This window comes from Vipera berus, assembly GCF_964194415.1.
Source record: "Vipera berus genome assembly, chromosome: 1".
In the NCBI taxonomy this organism is placed as follows: domain Eukaryota; kingdom Metazoa; phylum Chordata; class Lepidosauria; order Squamata; family Viperidae; genus Vipera; species Vipera berus.
The window spans coordinates 120,738,021-120,760,232 of NC_138202.1; the positions used below are offsets into that span (position 1 = coordinate 120,738,021).

At 37.3% G+C, this 22,212-nt stretch overlaps 1 protein-coding gene and 1 long non-coding RNA gene across 2 annotated transcripts in view; one reads left to right on the forward strand and one right to left on the reverse strand.

Moving 5' to 3' along the window:
• The window catches only part of AGBL2 (AGBL carboxypeptidase 2), a 26,490-nt gene continuing 4,278 nt past the window's right edge, over positions 1 to 22,212 (forward strand). Inside the window, exons 1-15 of the mRNA XM_081330998.1 lie at positions 1 to 180; positions 608 to 670; positions 2,460 to 2,523; positions 4,676 to 4,804; positions 4,923 to 5,111; positions 7,017 to 7,124; positions 9,125 to 9,275; positions 11,715 to 12,494; positions 14,092 to 14,251; positions 15,513 to 15,639; positions 16,879 to 16,979; positions 18,139 to 18,263; positions 19,422 to 19,488; positions 20,657 to 20,776; positions 21,669 to 21,702. Coding sequence (XP_081187124.1) covers positions 638 to 670; positions 2,460 to 2,523; positions 4,676 to 4,804; positions 4,923 to 5,111; positions 7,017 to 7,124; positions 9,125 to 9,275; positions 11,715 to 12,494; positions 14,092 to 14,251; positions 15,513 to 15,639; positions 16,879 to 16,979; positions 18,139 to 18,263; positions 19,422 to 19,488; positions 20,657 to 20,776; positions 21,669 to 21,702 — 2,188 coding nt within the window. The 5' untranslated portion in view covers positions 1 to 180; positions 608 to 637. The remainder of the gene's footprint in view (positions 181 to 607; positions 671 to 2,459; positions 2,524 to 4,675; positions 4,805 to 4,922; positions 5,112 to 7,016; positions 7,125 to 9,124; positions 9,276 to 11,714; positions 12,495 to 14,091; positions 14,252 to 15,512; positions 15,640 to 16,878; positions 16,980 to 18,138; positions 18,264 to 19,421; positions 19,489 to 20,656; positions 20,777 to 21,668; positions 21,703 to 22,212) is intronic.
• The window catches only part of LOC308670028, a 25,506-nt gene continuing 20,714 nt past the window's right edge, over positions 17,421 to 22,212 (reverse strand). Inside the window, exon 3 of the long non-coding RNA XR_014026910.1 lies at positions 17,421 to 17,453. This is a non-coding gene — a long non-coding RNA (uncharacterized lncRNA). The remainder of the gene's footprint in view (positions 17,454 to 22,212) is intronic.

A 22,212-nucleotide genomic window follows, 5' to 3' on the forward strand; every position in this document is an offset into this window, starting at 1 on the left:
TCGCTTCCCGAGGGAATGAGGGGAACAAGAGAGAAAGGCGGTGGGTGTCACTGTGGCAGATGCCCGAAGGCCGAGAGAGGCGGGCCTGCGTTACCCTGAATGGAGCAAAGCCTTGAGTCGGTTACGCGAAGGACCGGCGGAATACTCCTTCCTCACTCCTGAGACGGGAGTGCGACTGTTGTACGTTAAGGCTAGTGCAGGAGCGGCTCCCGCTGGCGGGGCTATGGGAGGCAGGGCGCGCATACGCCCTTGATCCCCGGAAGGAGCGTGTGCGGTCGTGAGAATCCGTGGTCACGGAGGCGACGGTGTTTTGATCTTGGCAGTAGGCATTGTTTTGAAAAGTCTTCTTAAGACAAAACCTCTTTCTGCTTTCTCCTCCTCCTCCTCCTGCCCTTCCTCGTCCTTCCCCTACTTTCTTTGGTCCTTTGTGCTTTGCTTCGTTAGTCGGCTCGTTTTCACAACCCCACCGTCATCTTGTGCTTGATGAGATTTGTAGTACAGTGAGAAATTTGCACAATAATCAGTCGTTCCTTTTAAGCCAAAAAAAATAAAAATAAATAAATTGTAAACTTTCAGGTGTCTCTCCCGCCCCTTCTGTTCTCTTTAGGCATCATCAGATAACATCACTGCATTCAACATGTGTTCATTAGACCCACAACCTGAGATTCAGGTTAGTACAAAATTGAGTTCATATGTTTTAAGAAACAAGGTTAAAAGTCTCCCTTTTTTAATTTCTGAGAGTGGTTGTTCTATCGGTGGTAAAGCAAAAACTAGGGTCTCTAGTAAAGGGGGCAATCCTTTAGATTTTTAGGAGAAATTATACAAGCTCAGTGGGTTAGGACGCTGAGCATGTCGATCAGAAGGTCGGCAGTTTGGCGGGTCAAATCCCGAGTGCCGCATAACAGAGTGAGCGCCTGTTACTCGTCCCAGCTTCTGCCAACCTAGCAGTTTGAAAGCACGTAAAAAATGCAAGTAGAAAAATAGGGACCACTCCGGTGGGAAGGTAACAGCGTTCCGTGCGCCTTTGGTGTCTAGTCATGCCGGCCACATGACCACAGAGACGTCCTCGGACAAGCGCTGGCTCTTCGGCTTTGAAACGGAGATGAGCACTGGCCCCTAGAGTCGGAAACGACTAGCACGCCTGTGCGGGGGAACCTTTACCTTTACTTTTATACAACCTATAATCCATTGGATCATCATTTTACAGATATTTCCTTATCAGATTCCTCAAAGCTTTCAACAATGACAGAGCTAATGTCCTGAAAAACTATTAAAAACTCAGTGAGATATTTAGAGATGTATCTGCCTTGAAAGTAGCCCATGTTGCATAGCACAATCAAACATCAGGAGTTGAGCATAGAAATGTTTTATAACACATTGTAATAAGTCATAAAGTGCTTTGTAAAATTTTATGTCATAAAACAGTTCATCAAATTTGCCAAATTTCAATACCATTAGAGTCGGGGGGCAGGAAGGGCGGGGTGGTTTCCAGATTTTGGACACTTTTTGTAAATTATCCTATTTGAGGTATCTTGGTTCAAAAATTGTTGCCCTACAATGCACCATTTCACCCAGTTAAAGGTTACAGACACAAGAGTTTTAGTAGTAAACTGGGCAACCTGTGACCCTTTGAGTCACTCTTCTTTCCACAAGCTTGCACTCTTTCCCCTCCCCTATGATCCTCAGGTGGTTGCCGCCACCTTCTTGGCTGTCCGCCACTTTGCTGGAGGAAGGGGGAAGTGAGTTGCAGATTACAAGGAAAACTGCACCCCTGTTCCCCATTTTGGCATGTCTCCCTTGCCAACCTTTCAGAGAGGAAGAGGTCTCACCTCTCAACCACTCCCCAGCCAACTATACCTCACCAGCAAGCATCCCAGTAGCTCCTTCCCTTTCATCACCAGTCATTGCCATTAGGAGATTTCAAATGTTAATCTTGGTTCCAAAACAGCCAATGGCCACTTGCTCATCAGGACTTGCTGCCAGACCACAGGGACTAGAGGTAGGTAGGAAGGAGGGTGGGAATTTGCCTTTCCTATCTTTCCTCGTTCTATACAATCTACAGATTTCTGGGAAATATAGTTGAAGGCGTGTTGGTGCGAAGTGGCCACAACTTTCCCAAATTTCATTCCCACAAGAGTCATAGGTCCCAGCATTCTGTACATTAGCCCATTTCAGTTACCTTGGTTCAATAATTGTTGCTCTGTACTTCCCAATTTTACCCAGCTGAAGGCTACAAACAAACAGACACAACAGTAATAATAGTATATAGATAGATGTGATGAACAGTCCTAGTTTGGATTTTGGGTGTGACTAGCAAGAAGTTTTTTCAAGAGCATACTTAAAATACAACATATTCAGATATTTTTGTTTTTGTCTCAGCATGGCTACACTATGGTAAATGAGTTTCAAGTATACATGCTGGCTTTTGGAATGATCAGAAATCTTAATTGTTTCCACAGCAGTTTAAAGACCCATATGAACAGTTTATATATCAACATCTCCAGTACTATGGTTATTTCAGAGGTAAGGCATCTGTTTTCAATTTGATGTTTTCATCTTTATTGCATCTGTAACATTCTATAGCAAGAGATACTACCTTTGTCAAAGGACTAGCTAGGAATTGCTTTTCACTGCTTGTTTTATTGTTTGAACATTAAGAAATCCTTAGTGCTTACTGTTATTTATAGCAATAGCAATAGCACTTAGACTTATATATTCCTCCATAGTACTTTACAGCCCTCTCTGAGTGGTTTACAGAGTCAGCATATATTGCCCCCAGCAATCTGGGTCCTCATTTTACCCACCTCGGAAGGATGGAAGGCTGGGTCAACCTTGAGCCCATCAGGATTGAACTCCTGAAGTGAGCAGTGAGTTAGCATTCAGTGCAATAAAATGTAGTAGTAAAAGAAAGCTATCATAGCTAAAAATTAGCTTGCCCTTGTCCATTGTCCACAATCCATAAGTGAGACAAGTTTAAGTTGTCCTTAGCTGTGCTAATGTTAAACTAGTAATTTCCCCTTTATTCTGATTTAGATTTAGATTTAGATTTTAGATTTTATTAGATTTATATACCGCCCTTTCCCGAAGGACTCAGGGCGGTTTACAGGGCATTTTAAAATCATATCAATATAAAATACAAAGTTAAAAGAGAATTAAAAGATTAAATTATCCCTGAAAATAAAACCCCAGTTACATTCAAGGACAGCTTCAAGGTATATAAAATCTATTAAGCTTTGCTACCTATTAGTCAACCGACTTACAGTAATTGGAGACAGGGTGGAGGCAAGACAGAGGTCAGCAATGGGCACAACAAATTTTGTGCTAATAATAGTTTTCTGCCAGCTTCTGGATAGGTGGGTAACACTTTAGGGGATAAGTTCTAATATGAAAATAAATGTCTTTTAGTCAAAAAAACTGTTGTACTTATAAAATGAGAAAGTATTGAAAAAATAATATATTACTCCAGCACTATACCACTACAATTTATTATAATGGTTAAAGGAACTGGGTTATAAATTTGCAGAGTTCTAGTCTGCTTTTAGAATGATATGAGGCAGTTTCTGTCTTTCAGCTCTAGGAGGAAGACACCAGCAAACCACTTCTGAAAATGTTTTGAGAAAACTGCCTGGGCTTGTCCAAGCAGTTGCCAGAAGTCAAGACTGACTTATAAGCACACACAGATACCACACAATATAAGACATTGTCCTTTTACTTCTGCCTCAGTCCTAACCTTCTGAAACAGATAATCCTTCCTCAATTGACTTTAGGGACATAGGGAGAATAATGGACTTTTCATTCTCCTTTGACTGTCCCTAGGATGATACCAGTGGAATTTAATAGAACATAGTTGATATTTGATATCAAAAGCTCTTGCATATTTTCTAAAATAAGGATTGAAATCAAAACCTCCATTTTCAGTCTCAATCCTCACTTACCAAAAAAGAAAATATAGGGCAGAAATGTTCATCCTTACTTACTGTGACAGCACCATATTACCAAACCTTCGGTAATCATTGGAAGCCAACTGTCTATGGAGATTCCCAATTATCCAGGTCATAGCTGTCCCAAAGGTGCTTTTCAAAAGGCAACTGGACTTTGTTTTTTTTTCCCTTGAAGTCTTCAAGGAAAAAACTAAGAAAGTCCAGTTGCCTTTTGAAAAACACCTTTGGGATTTGGAGGCCAACATTGTTTTTGCTTTGTTTTTTTTAAGTGCAGCCTTGAGCTGAAAAAATTACCCACTCTTGAAGTTGATAATACACATCAGATTAGACAGCAGGTGAAACTGGTCCTATGTACAGTATATACCAATTTTCAAGGATGGGCAGTTTGTATCATATAGATGATATTGGACTACAGTATCACCTGCCTCAAACAAGCAGAATTCTAGGAATCTGGGAATCCCAAATCCTGCAGAATAGATTAGGGAAATATGAGGGTAAGAGTGTTGCAAGGCAATGTGGAATCTGCAGAGAGTTGCAGCTGAATGTAACACATTGGCAGCTGTGCCTGTGAGCCTGGCATATAAATATGATTTTGGTAACACAGCATAATTTCTCAATGTATATGTTCCTGAATTTGTAATATCTATATAGTAATTCATTGAGAGCTTGCAATTATAAGGTTAACTAAAAATAACTAATTTCATGAAATAATATTATAAAAATTTATTTCTTAGATGAGGAAAATTTTCCTCACCAGCTTAGTTTTCCTTTTGAAAGCTGGGAGAGCTCATGCCATTTACTGACAGCAGGCAACCTCTGCAAAAAAGATAGAAAAGAACATGATTCAGACAAGACCCTACTCTGTAAGTAAACTGAGTTATCAACTGTTTGTGCATTAGATATTGAAACTGAAATAAAACCTTCACTGAGTATCTGAAAAGAAAGCAGTAGCACATTGTATATGTTTTTTTCCTTTGACAGGTTCACTAGTAATGGAAACTGCACTTCTTAAAAGTAAACAGCGCATGCTTGATCAACTGGAAAACCCTAGTATCTTGCGCTTACGGGAACCTCGGAATCTTTTTTCTCTTCCTAGAGGTAGAAATTCAAAACTGAGCCCACTCTGGCCAATTGAGTGTGAAGTAATTGAAGATCATATCTATCACATTGGTAATCTGAATCTTATATTGGAAAAAATGTATTTGTTGTAATGTAATGTATTTATTGTACAGATAGAATTTTGCTACATATTTTATTTTATTTTATTTTTATTTTTATTCCATTTATATCCCGCCCTTCTCCGAAGACTCAGGGCGGCTTACAAGCTTAGCAGTAGCCTTCATTCTATGTATATGCCTGCTTATTAGGGCTTTCACACACCCCCAAGCAGCATTATTACAAAGTCAGCTGAATTGCCCCCAACAATCTGGGTCCTCATTTTACCTACCTCGGAAGGATGGAAGGCTGAGTCAACCTTGAGCCTGGTGGGACGCGAACCTGCACTAATTGCAGGCAGCTGGTGTTACTTAAGGAGGCATTAGCCCACTGCTCCACCAAGGCTCTATACATATGCTTGCAAATCATTCCAGAAATAACCCTGTACATTTAAGAGAAAAGAAGGACATGGGAATTGCCCTGCTGGGCCAGATTGAGGTCCATCTAAATCCAGCATCTTACATTGGATGTTTCAGGAGATCAAAGTAGGAGATACAGGCCCTGTCCCACCGCTGTTCCCCTACCTACAGCTAGTATTTAGAGCCATGCTACTCACAACCTGGAGGTATTCCAAACTGAGTATTCAGTATTCACGAGTGCTAGTTCTATTTTCCATGATTTTATTTGATTCCACGTTAAAGCCTATCCTGCTAGTGACTATTATTATGTCATGAGTAATGAATTTCACAATGTAATGATATGCTTATGTGAGGAAGTGTTTTATGTTTGTAACCAAATGCACAAGATAACAGGTCCATTTTTCTTATGACTGCTAAGCCCAACAATGTTTGGTGAGAAATGCTTTTTTTAAAAAAAATCCAAATATATACTATCAACAGAGTCAGATCCAAATATACCATGTTGACAATCACTTTTATTCACATGCCTGATGAAAATTTCAAAGAACTTAAGAAGAATAGCAAGATAGGATTAATTGTTTGGAAATAATGCTGATTTTCTTTCTGCAAGGCTTGTTTCTTTATGATTAATTGCTTTTTTTAAATAGGTATTTTCAATCATTGTTCAGAATGTTTTTATATAATAAGAAAAACAGGATATACAGTAGCTCTATAATGAGAATATTCCCAATTTTTAATTTAAAACATAATGTCAAAGCTTTAGGTTGATTACCGCAGGGGTTGGTAACTGATGTTTTCCTCAAAACTCCAGAGCATCATCTTAATTTGGCATTGAATTTGCAATTAAAATTTGTCTATCCTGTTTAGCATTGAAATTTGGGGCAAACTATATATTGGATTTCAATAACAAACTTTTGAAATAGCCTCTTAAATATTATGCTTTCAAAAAGTTGATAAATGAAAAATATCCAGGACAATATAGGTAGTCCTCAAGCTACAACCACAATTGAGCCAAAAATGTCTGTTGCTAAGTGAGACAGTTGCTAAGTCAATTTTGCCCCACTTTATGACCTTCCTTGCCACAGTTGTTAAGTGAATTACTCCCATTGTTAAGTTATTCATATGGTTATTAAGTGAATTTGGCTTCCCCATTGACTTTGCTTCTCAGAAGGTTGCAAAAGATGATCACATGACACCACGACATTGCAACCATCATAATTATGAATCAGTTGCGAGGCATCCTAATTTTGATCACGTGACCATGGAGAAGTTGCTACACTCATAAGTGTGAATACACACACACACACACACACAAACACACACACATATAATGTGTTCTGTATGCTTTTATATCATACTGTGAAGTGTCTTTAGAATGGAACTGAGAGGAAACTCATATTGGAAGGAATCAACCAGAGCAAATAGGAAGTATATAATTTTTAAATTGGGAAATCAAAATCACAGTGAAATAAGTATGTGCCGTTATTTGCTTCTTTATTAGAATGGGTTCCTCCTAAATCAGAACCTTTTTATCAGCCAACTGGAAATGAATTTGCACCGGAAATAGTTGGAGAGAGTTCTGGAACCGTTGTCTATTTCATAGAACCAGGTATTGGTATATATGGGGTGATAATATATTGCTATAAAGATGCCTTATTAGTTAGTGGCTGAGAACAGTGCAGGCTGTCTACTGTAAAGGCTAAACAAAATCTTAATTTTGAAATCATCTATGTACATCTATCTGAGTGTATATATACATCTACAAACATTAAATTTGCATGTAGTTTTAAGCTAACTGCTTGGTAATTCAGTGTAATCAACTATAACTTTTTATTATTGAATTGATTTCAATGATTTGCTGCAAGTTCATATACATTTTGACATATACATGACTTTGTTCATCTGTAAAAAATTAGTTATACAAACCCTATATTAAACTGAGAGCATAAAAAAAATCTATGCCTTATTTTTTTTACATATTGTAACGTTTTAAAAATAATCATATTTTGGCTTTTCCATAGTGGTTCTCAGCTTCACAACATCTGGTATAATTCATACCTGTAAGTCAAATAACGTATCAGCTAAAAGCTATGTTCCATATACATTGCTGTCTCCGACTTAAGAAATCTCCTACACAGATACTTTAAATGCATTTTATTAGTTCTAACAAAAGAATAAATTGAGAATGGCAACCAGGGAGAATGATGGAAAACTAAGAGAATTCAACAGAACAGAATGAATCTATTGATAAAATCAGAAGAGAAACTTGGAAATGGGGAATTAGAAAATAAAGACAAGAGTCAGTTGTGAATTAGAATACAGAAGAGAAAGTAAGTAGTGTAGGTAACAGACCACAGGATAATAGAAAAGAAAGTAAATCATGCTGGATTATCGATGAGAAGTATGGTTTATCTCCTATCAAAATATGATTGGTCTGGATATTAAATTCTGTGAGGTTGATTTTCATATCATCTTGGTAGATTCTGAGTTAAGGATAATCTCAAGCCATGATGTATACCTGAAGAATATAAATCTTGAATCTTATTCTTGAATATAATCAAGTTATTTGCGTGATTATTAGGAGACTTGTCTATGTATGGAGAGACTGAAATACATAAGTGTAATTTCTAAGTGTCAGAGGCTTGTACAGGACCTCTAGATTATCACTCCTCTCACACTTCCTTAAACATGTACAATGCTAATAATGGTTCCAAAACTACTTTTGGAATTGCAAGAATTGATTGTATCAATAATATAAATGAGCATTAATTTGCAGAACATAATTTTCACAGTTTGCTACTAGAAAGGAAAAGGTAAGTGTCATATTTAGGGATGTGAGGGTTCAAAGACAATGAAAGAAGAGCTGTATCTTTCCATATGTCTTTACTTATCTACCAACCCATCATCATTAGCATTCTTTCCAATGCCAATCACTCTGTAAACATAATGGATTATCCAAAAATAAAATGTTATTTTTACAAGCTCAGAAAATACACAGTACATTTTTCAATTTAAAATAATAAATCACAAAATTTGCTGATTTTTTTGGCATGATGTAAAGTGAAGAAAGAAAAATGTTAAGAGTAATTTGAAAGAAGAAAGGAAAAAAATTGGTTGCTTAAATTTAACTCCCTGCCCTATCTCAGGGCCTTTACCAAAGATCACAAAGTACTTATTTCAAAGGTTTTAAAAAAAGAGCATAAGGTATAAAACTATAATAAAAAATTTGTTGAATGCAGAGTTATGCACCTTTTCAACTATTCTACTGTTCCACCATAGCCTCTTCCCAGTTGCTTTGAATTTGAATAATTTGAGGATTGTTACACACATTGTCTTGCATGTACTGTATTATGTAATTTAGTTCTTAAGTCATCATTGAGGAAAGTTAGAGAAGTACTGTACAGTGTTTTTAATTTTGCCCAGTTTTTAGAAAGTAGAAAAACTGAAATCAGATTACTTATCTGCAGTCAATTTTGCTATTTATCCATGGGAGATCAGTGTTTGTCAGTAATTTTAATAATGAATTTTGCAGAGCTAGTACACAGATCTAGTTATCACAGAGCAAGATCTATGATAACTTTGTTGACAGGCATTCCTCTTCTTCTGCAGCAACTACAGATACCTATTTTATTGCTTCACGAGTTGGAGGATCAAGGCTACCTATCAAGTCAGCTGCTGCCACCTTAAAAGATCCAGAAGATACTGTACTGTTATTTGAATCACGCTTTGAAAGTGGGAATCTCCAGAAAGCAATCAGGGTGTGAGTAAGAAGAGTTGGGAATCATACAGGGCAGGAAAACATGTGGGACCAGAAAAGGAGAACATTTTTTTAATGAACGGCTAGGACAATCTGTTGAAGGACATTGATTGTTCTATTGCATTAACATTAACAATGCTAAGGTTTGTTACAAATCATGTCCTTGTAAGAGAACCCTCATATTTCAAATGTACTTTATCATGAATTTTAATTTAAATTGATCTACAGGTAGTCTTTGATTTATGACAATTGAGTTCCAAATTTCTGTGGCGAAGCAGGGCAGTTGTTAACTGAGTTTTGCCACATTTTATGCAAACTTTTTTATGCAAATGTATTTGCAGCTAAAAACTATGATTTATTATGCCTTTCCTAAACAATTCAAAGGAAGCTAACATTTTGGGTAAATAGTGCTTTATCTAAGCAGTTAGCAAGGTTTTTGGTTATCCAGAACTCATAAGCATTTGTGTATTAAGCAAACCAACAGAGGAAGTAAAAAGAAGAATGAGCAATGAGACTCAGGTAAAGATATCCAGACATCTAATACTAGGGCACTGGATCCTGAGCAGTTTTGAATTCCAGTTTCTATTATTATTGTAGGTGCCAGGTTGGCCTGTAATAAGGCTTCCTTCATCCAGAATCTTATCATAGAAGAAAGAGCTCACCTAGCATATAGCACTGAATTTTTTTGGGGGGGGGGGGCTATAAAGGCATTTTCTCTCATATCTTCAAATTAACCATGCTATCAGGAAAGAAAGACAAAGATTTTGGAATGATGTCTGTGGAAATTCTCAGTCACCCAGGTCATAGTTGTCTCAAAGATGCTTTTTCAAAAGGCAACTGGACTGTTTTTTCTTGAGGAAGACATTTTGTTTCTCGTCCAAGTAGCTTCATTGGTTCTGGCAGGATGGTGGGAGTGCTAGAAGGATGAATTTGGTCAGGATGGCAGGGTATGTGTGGAAGGATCATATTTCTTTGCAGTCTCTGGTCTTAGCACTCTCCCTGAGAACTCTTGAGGCCACTTGGGGGTTTATCTGGGGCCTCCATGTCATCTGTATCAGAGTGCAAAAAAACAAAAACAAAAAACCAACCAACAGTCCAGTTGCCTTTTGAAAAAGCACCTTTGAGTTTTGGAATGATCTTTCTACTTCCCAGAGCTGGATATTATTGAAAGTCCATGAGAAAATCTCAAGTATGCAGGTCATGCAAGGAGACCTGAGACTCTGAAATGGGACAACTTGCTGCGGCCAACTCACCATGGACAACTTGCCACGGCCAACTTGCTGCAGGCAACTCACCACAGGCAACTCGTCCCAGGACAACTTGCCATGGCCAACTTGCTGTGGGACAATTTAGCATGGGGCAATTGAACAATTCAATTTAATTATTTAAAATAAATTACAAAAATATTTTAAGTTTTGTCATTCACATTTCATTTTGTACCTGTTTTTGCATCCCTTCTTTAATGATTCTATTCCACCATTCTTTTGATATTGGTGTAACTCTTGTCCCGTGTCCCGTGGTGAGTTAGCCAGGGCGAGTTGGCTGTGGCAAGCTGGCCATGGTGAATTGTCATAGACCACCTGAGACAATTAGAAGAGATCCGCAAGGAAGAGTGCGGGGAAAATCCAATAGTGAGACAAGACTCTTAACTCTTTCTGAAGTTGTTCCTTCTGCCAAAGATGATATAAAATATTGTCCAACGTTCTTCACTTGTCGTATTCACTCTTTACTTGTAAACAATTGCACATAAATATTAAGTAATCAAATTTGCTGTGGATTACAGTAGAAGCAGAACATGTAGGGGTTTTGTCAGCTTCTGTTCACTTCAGGATTTAGTTGAATTCACAGTTTAACTAGTAATTCTTAAACTTTGTATGCAATTGTATATGGGTGGAATGTAAGTGGCATTTTCACATTTGGCACTCTAAAAAGACACTGCTTTCCCTATCAAATTTTTAGAGCCATTTAGCTGTCTTTGTTACATCTTAGCACTGTTCTAAAGGAATGTTCTTCTTACTTACTTATTTCACACCTTACCTTTAACTCATCCCCTTCCTTGTTGAATGAGAGAAAACAAAAATGAATATTGGCTAAGATTTCTAAGCCACCTTGATTTCCATATAAAGCAAATCACCTAAATACTACAGACCAGCAAGAGTTAAGGCATTCAGTTCATCTCTTAAAACTCCCCATTTCCCCAAAATGGAATCTGGTCAAGGCCACATATGCCACACAAATAATAAATGATATGCCACATTAACAAGCTGATGGAAAGAGTATGTCCTTGAACTCTTCATTCACAGAGAGGAAGACCGTAATAAAACGAATCGTTCTATTTCATCTTTAAATAAGACTGAAAGACATGTCACTATATAGTTCTTCCAAAAGGAAGAGGCTGCTGCTGGCTTTTAATGCACCTTTGTTCTCCCTGCTTCCTTTCAGAGGTGAATATGAATATGAACTCACTTTGCGGACGGATCTTTATACCAACAAGCATACCCAGTGGTACTACTTCAGAGTACAAAATACTAGAAAAGACGTCACGTACCGCTTCACTATTGTTAATCTGATGAAAGCCAAAAGCCTCTACAATATGGGGATGAAGCCTCTTATGTATTCTCAGAAGGATGCTGAGTCTGAGGGCATTGGCTGGAGGAGGGTGGGTAATCATATCAAGTATTATAAATACAGCACAGAAGAAGGTCAAATCCTCTATTGCCTCACATGGACAGTGTGTTTTCCTAACAGCTATGACACATGTTACTTTGCTCAATTTTATCCTTATACCTATTCAGACCTACAAAATTATCTTTTGACTTTGGTAAGTAATCCACTCTATTCTCAGTACTGCAAACTCCGCCCTCTCTGCAACAGTCTAGCTGGAAACACAGTATACCTTCTTACTATTACCAATCCGTCCCAAAGTGCCACGGCTGCAGCAGCAAAAAAAGCTATTATACTAAGTGCCAGAGTCCATCCTGGGGAAACAAATAGTTCATGGGTGATGAGAGGTTTCTTGGATTTTATCCTGAGTGATGCTCCTGATGCTCAGCTCCTTCGAGATCTCTTCATATTCAAAGTTGTGCCCATGCTGAACCCAGATGGAGTTATTGTGGGGAACTATCGCTGTTCGTTGGCAGGAAGAGACTTGAACAGAAACTATAGGACAGAATTAAAGGAATCTTTCCCCTGCATTTGGTATACTCGGGCCATGATCAAGAGGTAAGTGACAGAGATTTATATGAAGTTTCTAAAGGCAGCATATATTAAGAACTATACACATACACACACACACACACAGAGAGAGAGAGAGAGAGAGAGAGAGAGAGAGAGAGAGAGAGTCACTGCATGTGAGGTGAGCAGCTATATAAATTTGTTTAATAAACACATACGTACACACTGTGAGCATATGTGTATATACCTACAACAATTTCTGAAGGATTTTTTTTTTGCAATAATACAAATAATCAGACTTAGTTTGCATGTGGGAGGCTACGGAGGCTTCAAATATGCCAGTGCTATTTGGTGAAATTACTGGTTTATCCAATATATGTTCTGCAAAATATAGGAGAGTATACTATAAACAGAAAATTTAGAAAAGTGCATAAACTCTGAACATCTCTAGAAATGCTGTATCTAGCAAGTATTCATATGAGCTATATGCATTGTTGTTATTCAGTTATTCTTCATTTCTAACCCCGTGTCCTGATGAACACCGTTTTGCCAGGATTTCTCAATGAATGCTTTTTTTCAGGGGGGGAAATGCAAAAGACAAATATTCTGTTAGAGTTAGCATACTTCTCCCAGTAGTAGACATCTTTTTTCATAGTTTCAATCAACATTTCTTATCTGAGCCTAAAAGATGGTGTTACTTTATCTTCTCTACTATTATCACATTGGAATGGCGTTTCTTATTGACATAATCTTAACAGCAGATCAGCTTTTGCATTCTCTTCTTTTATCTTCAGTAAGATAATTCTTTAAGGCTTTCTCACGTGTGCCATTAAAGTGGTATCATCAAGATATCGATACAGTAATTTTAGCATTTCTTATGATACAGCTTGCATATGGCTAAATAAACTAAAAATATACAATCTTGGAACACACTCAATTTAGAACTATATAGCTGGTCTACATTCTTCTGTTTTAACTGTTGCTTCCTGGATTTCATACATATTTTTTTAATTAGAAGGTAAAATGGCCTAATACACCCTTGATTTTTAAGGGCTATCCTTCATTTGGTCAGTTTTGAAAAAAGTGCCAGAGAATCAGTGGGTTGTGTTTTTGTGTTTGTTTTGCTTTTATTCCTTGTTTCTAAAATTCTTGTGCTTTCATTTTCTTATTTTTTTATTTATTTTTATTGTTACAAATAACTCAAGGCAGTGAACGTGTCCAACACAACTCCCTCCTCCTATTTTCCTTACAACAACCCTGTGAGGTGGGTTGGGCTGGCCCAAGGTCACCCAGCCGGTATTCATAGCTAAGGCAGGACTAGAACTCATGGTCCCCCACTTTCTAGCCTGGTACCTTAACCATTACACCAGACTGGCTTTTTTCTGCCAGAAGTGTATTGGATTACAGCTATTCTGCCATTAGTAGGGAAATGAGAATCAAACTATTATTTACTTTAAATAACTATTAAATCTAGCTAAAGATGTATCCATCAGGAATGTTCAAATTCCTAATTGTTTGATACTGCCATACAAGTGGGGGAAAACAATACAGTATAGTTGTTTCTATGTTTCTATGTATGAAATCAGACATTCAGAGGTTTCCTTGGATCTCTTTTTATTTCTGTCTTGTGTCCCCGCTCTGAAAGAGTCCTTGAGGAACGTGAAGTTCTGCTCTATTGTGATATCCATGGACATAGTCGAAAGAACAATATCTTCATGTATGGCTGTAACAGTAAATATACACAAGATCAGTTACTTCATGAGCGAATCTTTCCTCTTATGATGAGCAAGAATATCCCTGATAAGGTGGGGCCTATGTGCAGATTCTAATTCAGTACATTCATTATTTCAGTATAAATTGTCTAAATTTCACAGATACCGTTTTATTCAGACTTCTTTTCATTACTGGAAAATATCTTTTTTTTAAAAAAAATAATCTGATTACAATAGCCAGAATTTTCCTCCCTTAAACAAACTACATATTCTGACCTGTGCCGTTTTTAATTAATGGATGTAGAACCATTTGGTGGTGAAACTTGGGGTAATTTGGAACAGAAAGTTATTTATGCAGCATATCTGCTTTTTCAATCCTCTTGAACTGTGACATTGATTTTTCTCACATTTTACAAATACAGCAAATTATTCAGTATAAGCAGATAACAAAAATTTAATACAAACTCATAAAAATAAATCTTTTTATTTTCAAGAAAACAAATAAATTAATGCAGGTCTTAAAAATAAAATTATACCTCTAATTTAAAAAAGCCATGCATTTCACTGTTGTCAACACAGAAAATGCTTATAATGACTGGAAAACAATTGTAGCTGAAGATCAGGCAGAACCCAGGCATAAGGTGGTGGGGAAAGGAGATGTGCGCTTTGTCAGAAGCAGGAGAAAGAGGTGCAACAGCTCAGAATGCAACATTATTTAAAGGCCACATGTAAATATTGATTGCAGATGTTTATTTTATTTTAAAAAAAGATCCTATATCTATATGCCCACTGCCAAATTTCATGTAGCTAATCAGAAGCAATGATAGAACATAACAAATAATATTCAGAAACACTGATTGGCTAGCTCAGACTTTCTATCTAGAATTGTATTTTATTTGACCCTAAACTAATCCGAGAAGATTAAAAGATGGTTTAACATTGTACGCCAACAATCCCTAGAAGATACACAGTTTGTAATCTGAGAGAGAAATTGTTTTTATTAATAATTTTCTATCTCACCTTTTTATGTAAATCAAGGCAGTGAATACAGCTAATATTCCTGTCCCCTATTTTCCCCAGCACAATAACTTATGAGGTGGTTTGGGCTGTGAGAGAGTGACCAGCCCAAAGTCAACCCATACTGCTTTCATGCCTGAGGCAGGCCTAAAACTCACTTATCTCTTGGTTTTATAGGTTACCAGCTTCACCAATACACCAAACTGGTTCTCAATCAACTGCATTCTAGAGTGTTTTTAATACATCTAATGGATTACTGTTAATTATTTGGCCTGATCCAACAATGCTTTCATAAATATCATATAATAATTCTAATTTGGACAATTTGGATGTTCAGTTTTGTTTCAACAGTTGTAAATTTCAAGTTCAGAAGTGTAAAGAAGGAACTGGACGAGTTGTGATGTGGAGAATGGGAATACAGAACAGTTATACAATGGAATCTACATTCAGTGGATCAACACTTGGTGAGTGTACATCTTTTTTTCTATTCAAGGTAGTACAGTATCTAGGTTCAGATAATGGGAAAACAACCAAGCTCAGAGAGCACCAAGGACGCCATAGTTCAACCCTGAACTACACATATTCTCTTGTTTTTAATGGTCTGGTAATTTTTAATTGGTTTTGGGTTAGCAGCTGTGCACTCAGCCTACAGAATGTGAGGATTTGCACCTTAGGCCTACAGTTAAATTCATGGCTATCCCAGCCTTATTTCATTGCTTGGGCTGACTGCTTCAGGTTGTGGGAAAATAAAGTTATCTCCTTGTGATACAGAGACTATATGTTAAGAGTATTTTAAATTAAATATAGTAAAGTTCTTTGTGGGCGCGTTCTCTGTGGGCGTGCCTGCCCTATGGAATCAACTGCCAACGGAACTCCGGACTGCCCCCGAACCTTCGTTCATTTCGCCGGGACCTAAAAACCTGGCTCTTTGAGCTATCTGGTCTGGACTGAGGGGTTTAATGTTTTTAAATTGTGATTTAATTTTTGTGGCTAGACTTAATTTAATTTATTTTAATTTTATATTGGATTGTTTTTAAATTTTGCCTTGTAAACCGCCCTGAGTCCTTTGGGAATAGGGCGGTATATAAACCAACCAACCAACCAAATAAATAAATAAATAAATAAATAAATAAATAAATAAATAAATAAATAAATAAATAAATAAATAATAAAGTGAGCAGTACTGGAAAAGGAAGAAACAAGCTTTACTGGCTCTGAAATCCTAACATCATCAAGGAACTAGCTATTTTAACATTCTGTCAAATAGACTTTGGTAGCAGTAGCAGCATGAGTGAGGTCATCTAAAACTGTATCTACTTTTGTATTTTTAAGAAGCAAAGGGAAGTGTGGGAGGAAGACCTTAGCTAATTTTTGATTAGTACTGAATGGAAAAGAACATGACATAACTGTAGACAGCAAGAGATCAGAAACAACAGTACAACTTGAAGAGTAAATTCTCATTCTTCAGGAGCGTTAAGCAAAAAAGGAAGGAGTAAAAGAAAGAAAAAAGATTATAATGGATGGGCTGCCCTTTACTGAATAATAATGGGTACAATGGGCAAAAGAAAAGACTGCAAAGAATGCTGTTTAAATAATAAATTACACAATATGATGAATAGGAGAAAGACTTTTCTCTTGATTGCACATCAAGGCATTTACTGTACTAAAGACTAAAGAGCCACATGTTTGTTTGTCTTTCTCAGGTGCTAAAAGTAACTGTCATTTTACGTTTGAGGATCTCAAATCTCTAGGTTATCATGTCTGTGATACTTTATTGGACTTTTGTGATCCAGACCGCTCCAAGGTAAGAGTTTCCAGTTGTAGCTTAACAGAACTAGAAGATAGTGTTGGATTGGCCAGGGCATTTAAATAGCAATAGCACTTAGACTTGCGTATATACCGCTCCATAGTGCTTTATATCACTCTCTAAATGGTTTACAAATATCAGCGTATCGCCCCCAACAATCTCAGTCCTCATTTACTGATCTCAAAAGGATGGAAGGCTGAGTCAATCTCGAGCAGGTCAGGATTTAACTCCTGGCAGTGGGCAGAATCAGAATCAGCCGCAGTACTGTACTGCATTCTACCCAGTGCGCCACCACAGCTCCCATATTTCTGAGGCATGCTTTAATATTGCCATTATTGTTTCTTACATTTTGAAAGTACGTAGTCTGGAAATAGCCATAGTCCATGCAGTTCAAATCCAAACTGTCCAAATACCAATAGAAGTCATGTATGCAGCCCGCTCCTCTACTGTATATGCTTTTTCTTTGCGAGTCTGAAATGTGTAAGAAATAAAACTTCAAACAAATAGTAGATATTAATTTTTCAGTATACATGGGAATTTTGTTAACTAAAAACTTGTCTGAATGCAGTTGCCCCTCGGGTTATGAACATATTATGAAATGTAAATTAGTCCACGTAGGAAATTTGATAATCAAAGGAAAGACTATATAATTTAAGAATTTTTTCATACTGATCCTGATACATTTATTTATTTATTTATTTATTTATTTATTTATTTATTTATTTATTTATTTATTTATTTATTTATTTATTTAATTTTTATACTGCCCTTCTCCCGAAGGACTCAGGGCGGTGTACAGGGCAATAAATATCGAAATACATCCTAAAGGGAATTCAGCCTCTCTCTCTCTCTCTCTCTCTCTCTCTCTCTGTGTGTGTGTGTGTGTGTGTGTGTGTGTGTGTGTGTGCGTGCGCGCCTGCACATGTGCACATGCTGGTTGAAGAGATTTTTGTTGATGCCATTTGGATTTATTTTTTAATCTTTTAATGGTTATAAAAATTGATATATTGTACATTTTTCAAATTGTTTTATATTTTACTTGCTAATATTTGTGTTACTGCTCACTGAAATGGTTAGAACGGTTAGAGCATTTTAAAGTGTATATAGCCAAACAATATTTTCCATTTGGTCTAAGAATTCTCTGTTCTTCTCTTAGTTTCAGCAATGCTTGCTCGAGCTTAAGGAATTACTGAAACAAAAAATCCAGTCTAAGCTCTCAGAGTTGGGGAAAAACGCAGAAAGTACTTGGAGTGACATCTCTCTGTCTGACGTGGAATCCAGGTAATCCAAATCTTCCCACCTTTGGCGATAAGGGATTTTATAAAAGTGAGATGCCCTGTGGCTTTTTCTATACTCCAAGGCTATAAAATAACCATGCCAGGGGATACCCTGCTGCTAATATTTTTAGCTCTTTTATTCAGAAAAGGAAAGCTTAAAACAAGAGCTACATCTCTGAAGGCTCTTTTTCTTACCTTGCTCTTCATACTTTTGTACCTATTTGAGGCCGTATCTTGTTCAAATATCCAGCTCCCTGAGAACATCAATGCAACCTCACTTGCTGTTCTTATTCAACAGCTTGATTTCAGAGATGTCGCTGTATGACATATTGTACATCAGACATGTCAAACACAAGGCCCGGGGGCCAGATCTGGCCCGCAAAGTGGTTTCATGTGGCCCGCGAAGCCATCCTGGAAACAGTGAGGGAATGGCCCCCACTGCCTTGGCCCTGGCCCAGAAACCCTCCTTCTGCCAGAGACCCTCAGATCTGTCCCACTCCTGCCCAGGCCCCATAGGCACCCTTGATGCGAACGATGTAGAGCTGGCCACGCCCACCCAGTAGGCCATATGCACTCTAGCCACGCCCACCCAGTAGGCCACGCCCACCCTGGCCATACCCACCCGGCCCCCTGAGGGCAACCGCAATGCTGATGCGGCCCTCAATGAGATTGAGTTTGACACCCCTGCTGTACATTCTTTTCATTTGCACTTTTCGTTTCATAGGAACTGTTAATGTTTTGTATTATGTTACGTTGAAGGAGTAAACTAAATGGGCATTGAAGTCACATGGATAGACATGGTAATTATTTTAAAAAATCCTTACTCTCTAGGTTACCTAAGAAACATCTGTGCGGTCTTTCCAATTCCAATTTACCCAACAGCCGTGCAGCTTGAATCAGAAATAACTTTCGCACCACAAAGTCATGAGAAGCAACCCAAGGGAAGGGATATTCACCACATAATTAGCTTTAAGGGCTTACGCCTTACAGGTGATTTGATGATGAAGATAGGTTGAATGATTTAAAGTTTTAGGCCTATCCAGTGAGACGCTTTATGTCTAGTCCTTAAGCTTTCTTAGCAAAATTAGGCTGCTAGAAGCAAAACAATAACAGTTTGTTATTGTGCATCACATGAATAGCTTTTCTCTTTTCTCTTAATTAGCACGAGTGGGTCGGATAGCTCCCAATCAGATGGCCCTCCTGCACATTTGCTCAAGATGGTAGAAAAGGTGAGAGCTATGCATCTTCAGTGAATAATTCCAATTGGAAGAATTTAAAAATATAAAATACAGAAGAATTTGTGAATGCTCCAACACTGGAAGTTTTTAAGAAGAGGCTGGACAACCATTTGTCTGAAATAGTATAGGGTTTCCTGCCTGAGCAGGGAGTTGGACTAGAAGACCTCCAAGGTCCCTTCCAACTCTATATTGTTGTTGTTGTTATGATTATTTATTGATTGTTGTTATTGTTATTATTAATTGTTATTATTATTGTCACCCAGTGACTGCTATTAGTGTTAGTTATTTATTCAAATTTGATATATTTGTTATGACTTTTGCTACCTGCCGTAAGTGAAAGGAAATGGTGATGTCACTTTATATAAAATTGCCAATTCACCTTGCATTTTCTACCATGAAGCACCAATTAGCTAGCAACCATTTGATTTCTGTTTCTGATTTTCTTCCCCCCCCCCCCTACTGTTCTCAGCATTGTAGGCATTTGCAGTCTCATTTTCCTGGGCGAAGGGGGCAGGCAGGAAACCAGCAGACATGGGTTGTCTTGATTAAATAGATAACTATTTCCAAATAGTCTGCTGGGTGAAAACTCAACAACCTTTTGAGCCTTGCAAATGTAATTGTGCCATTGGTTTCAATAGGAATATTGAGTTAGCCATTTTCTAGTTAGAGCATGGATGTAATTATGATTATAATTATAATTATGATTAAGCACATATTCAAAATAAATTGACCTTTTACTAAGCAGATACTCATAAAACAATCACGATTCTCATCCTTTCTTGGTCTCCAAATAACTCAATCACTTATCTCACTTTTCATTTTTTTTCTCTCCCCCATCCATTCATGTCAACAGCAGAACAATATTTTCCAGTGGGTTCCATTTATTTATCACAGCAAGCTTTGGAAAAGCTAACACCATCTTTACACAGCTTAGAAACCAATTTTTATGTCCTTAGGATATTCCCATATTCCAGCCTGGTGCTAACATGACTAAAACCTTAATCCTGTTTTTCCTATTCCACCCCAAAAAACATACTTTGACCACTTTCATGCATTCAAATATTCACAATTTTTTAAAAGATTGAGCTGATTTGACATAGGTTAATGTGTCACATTTTGATCTTGATATATTTAATTATTGGAGCATTTCTTTTTGGAGGACTGTAATGAGAAGAAGAAAAGGAAGAAAAAGAAACTTCTGCGAACCAGGAAAGAAAGAAATGATTTGCATCAGAAATTAGCTGTGAGTCCTGCATTAAAGCACAAGGGAAAAGTTCTGGTAAGAAGCAAATAAAATTGTGTCAAATGTAGCTTTATTGAATAGAAGTAATCAACTAGAAAAGTTTTTCATTAGAATGCAAAATTAATTAATTTGAATCTATTTAAGTGGCATATAATACTGGGCATTATTACTGATACTACTGTTGTGGACACTAAGTTGATGTTGAATTTAATTACGGCAGCAAGACTTTTAGTTGGGCAATACTGGAAGAAGGAAGAACTGCCGACTATAGAAGAATGGACTTTAAAAGTTTCTAACCTGGCGGAAATGGCAAAGATTTCAGCGTACTGGAAAGTCCATTCGCAACAGAGATATATTGTGGAGTGGAAAAAATGGATTGATTATATTCAGAATAAATATGGGACTAAAAAGTTTCATTTAGCATTTGAATAAGTATTGATGTGATATTCATATTGCTTGTTATTTTATAAGAGTTAAAGTGCGATAGATTTAATAGCTTATTGTTGTTTGCATAAGGTAGATTATGATTGTTTGTATTTTTATACCTTGTATTTAACTCTGGGAAGTCGGGGAGGGGGGAGGGGGAAGGCAGGGAGGTGTTGGGGAGGGTTGGGGAGAGGGGAGGGGGTTGGGAGGGGTTTTGTTTTGTTAAAAAATGTATTGTAAAACTTTTCAATAAAATAAAGTGGCATATAAATATATTTGTACCTTTGAATATAGATGTCTAAAATTTTATGTCCAATTTTAACATTGCAAATACTATTTCAAACTTGCCATAATTTCTACAGTAAAGAAACTGCAAGAAAGGCAAGTAATGTTCATCAATAGTACATCAGCAAATATATTAGTAGCATAAAAAAGCAGAGACTTAAGACTTACATTTGTCTGATACAGGGCCAACTGGGTAATTCAGTCTTTATTTTTGCAGGGAGAAAACTTAAGTAACAGTCAAAAATGTCAAGGTAAGATATTTATCTAGATATCCTGTTAGGTCTGCTGGGGAATGCACTAACCCAGCTATTAACACTCTACATGTATCGTGGAAAAATTCATCTTCTTTATGTGAAATTATGACTGCTGTCAAAATTCCCTGTTCCAGCATCTTTATCTTATTCATTTGTACTTGTGCTTCTTAGTTTCATGCAAATAAGCAATAAACTTGGTTATGTCACATTGCAACCATCCTCCAGACTGGTAGTTGATTTCCCTTCCAAACCTTTCACATAATATATTATTTTTAAAATGGCCTCTACGTATTTCCAGATGAAGTGACTGTTGTTGTTTGAGAGCATTCAGTAGCAATAGCAATAGCACTTAGACTTATATACTGCTTCACAGTGCTTCATAGCCCTCTCTAAGTAGTTTACAGTCAGCCTATTGCCCCCAACAATCTGGATCCTCATTTTACTGAAGGATGGAAGGCTGAGTCAACTGATTCAACTTTGAGCCAGTGAGAATTGAACTGCGGCACT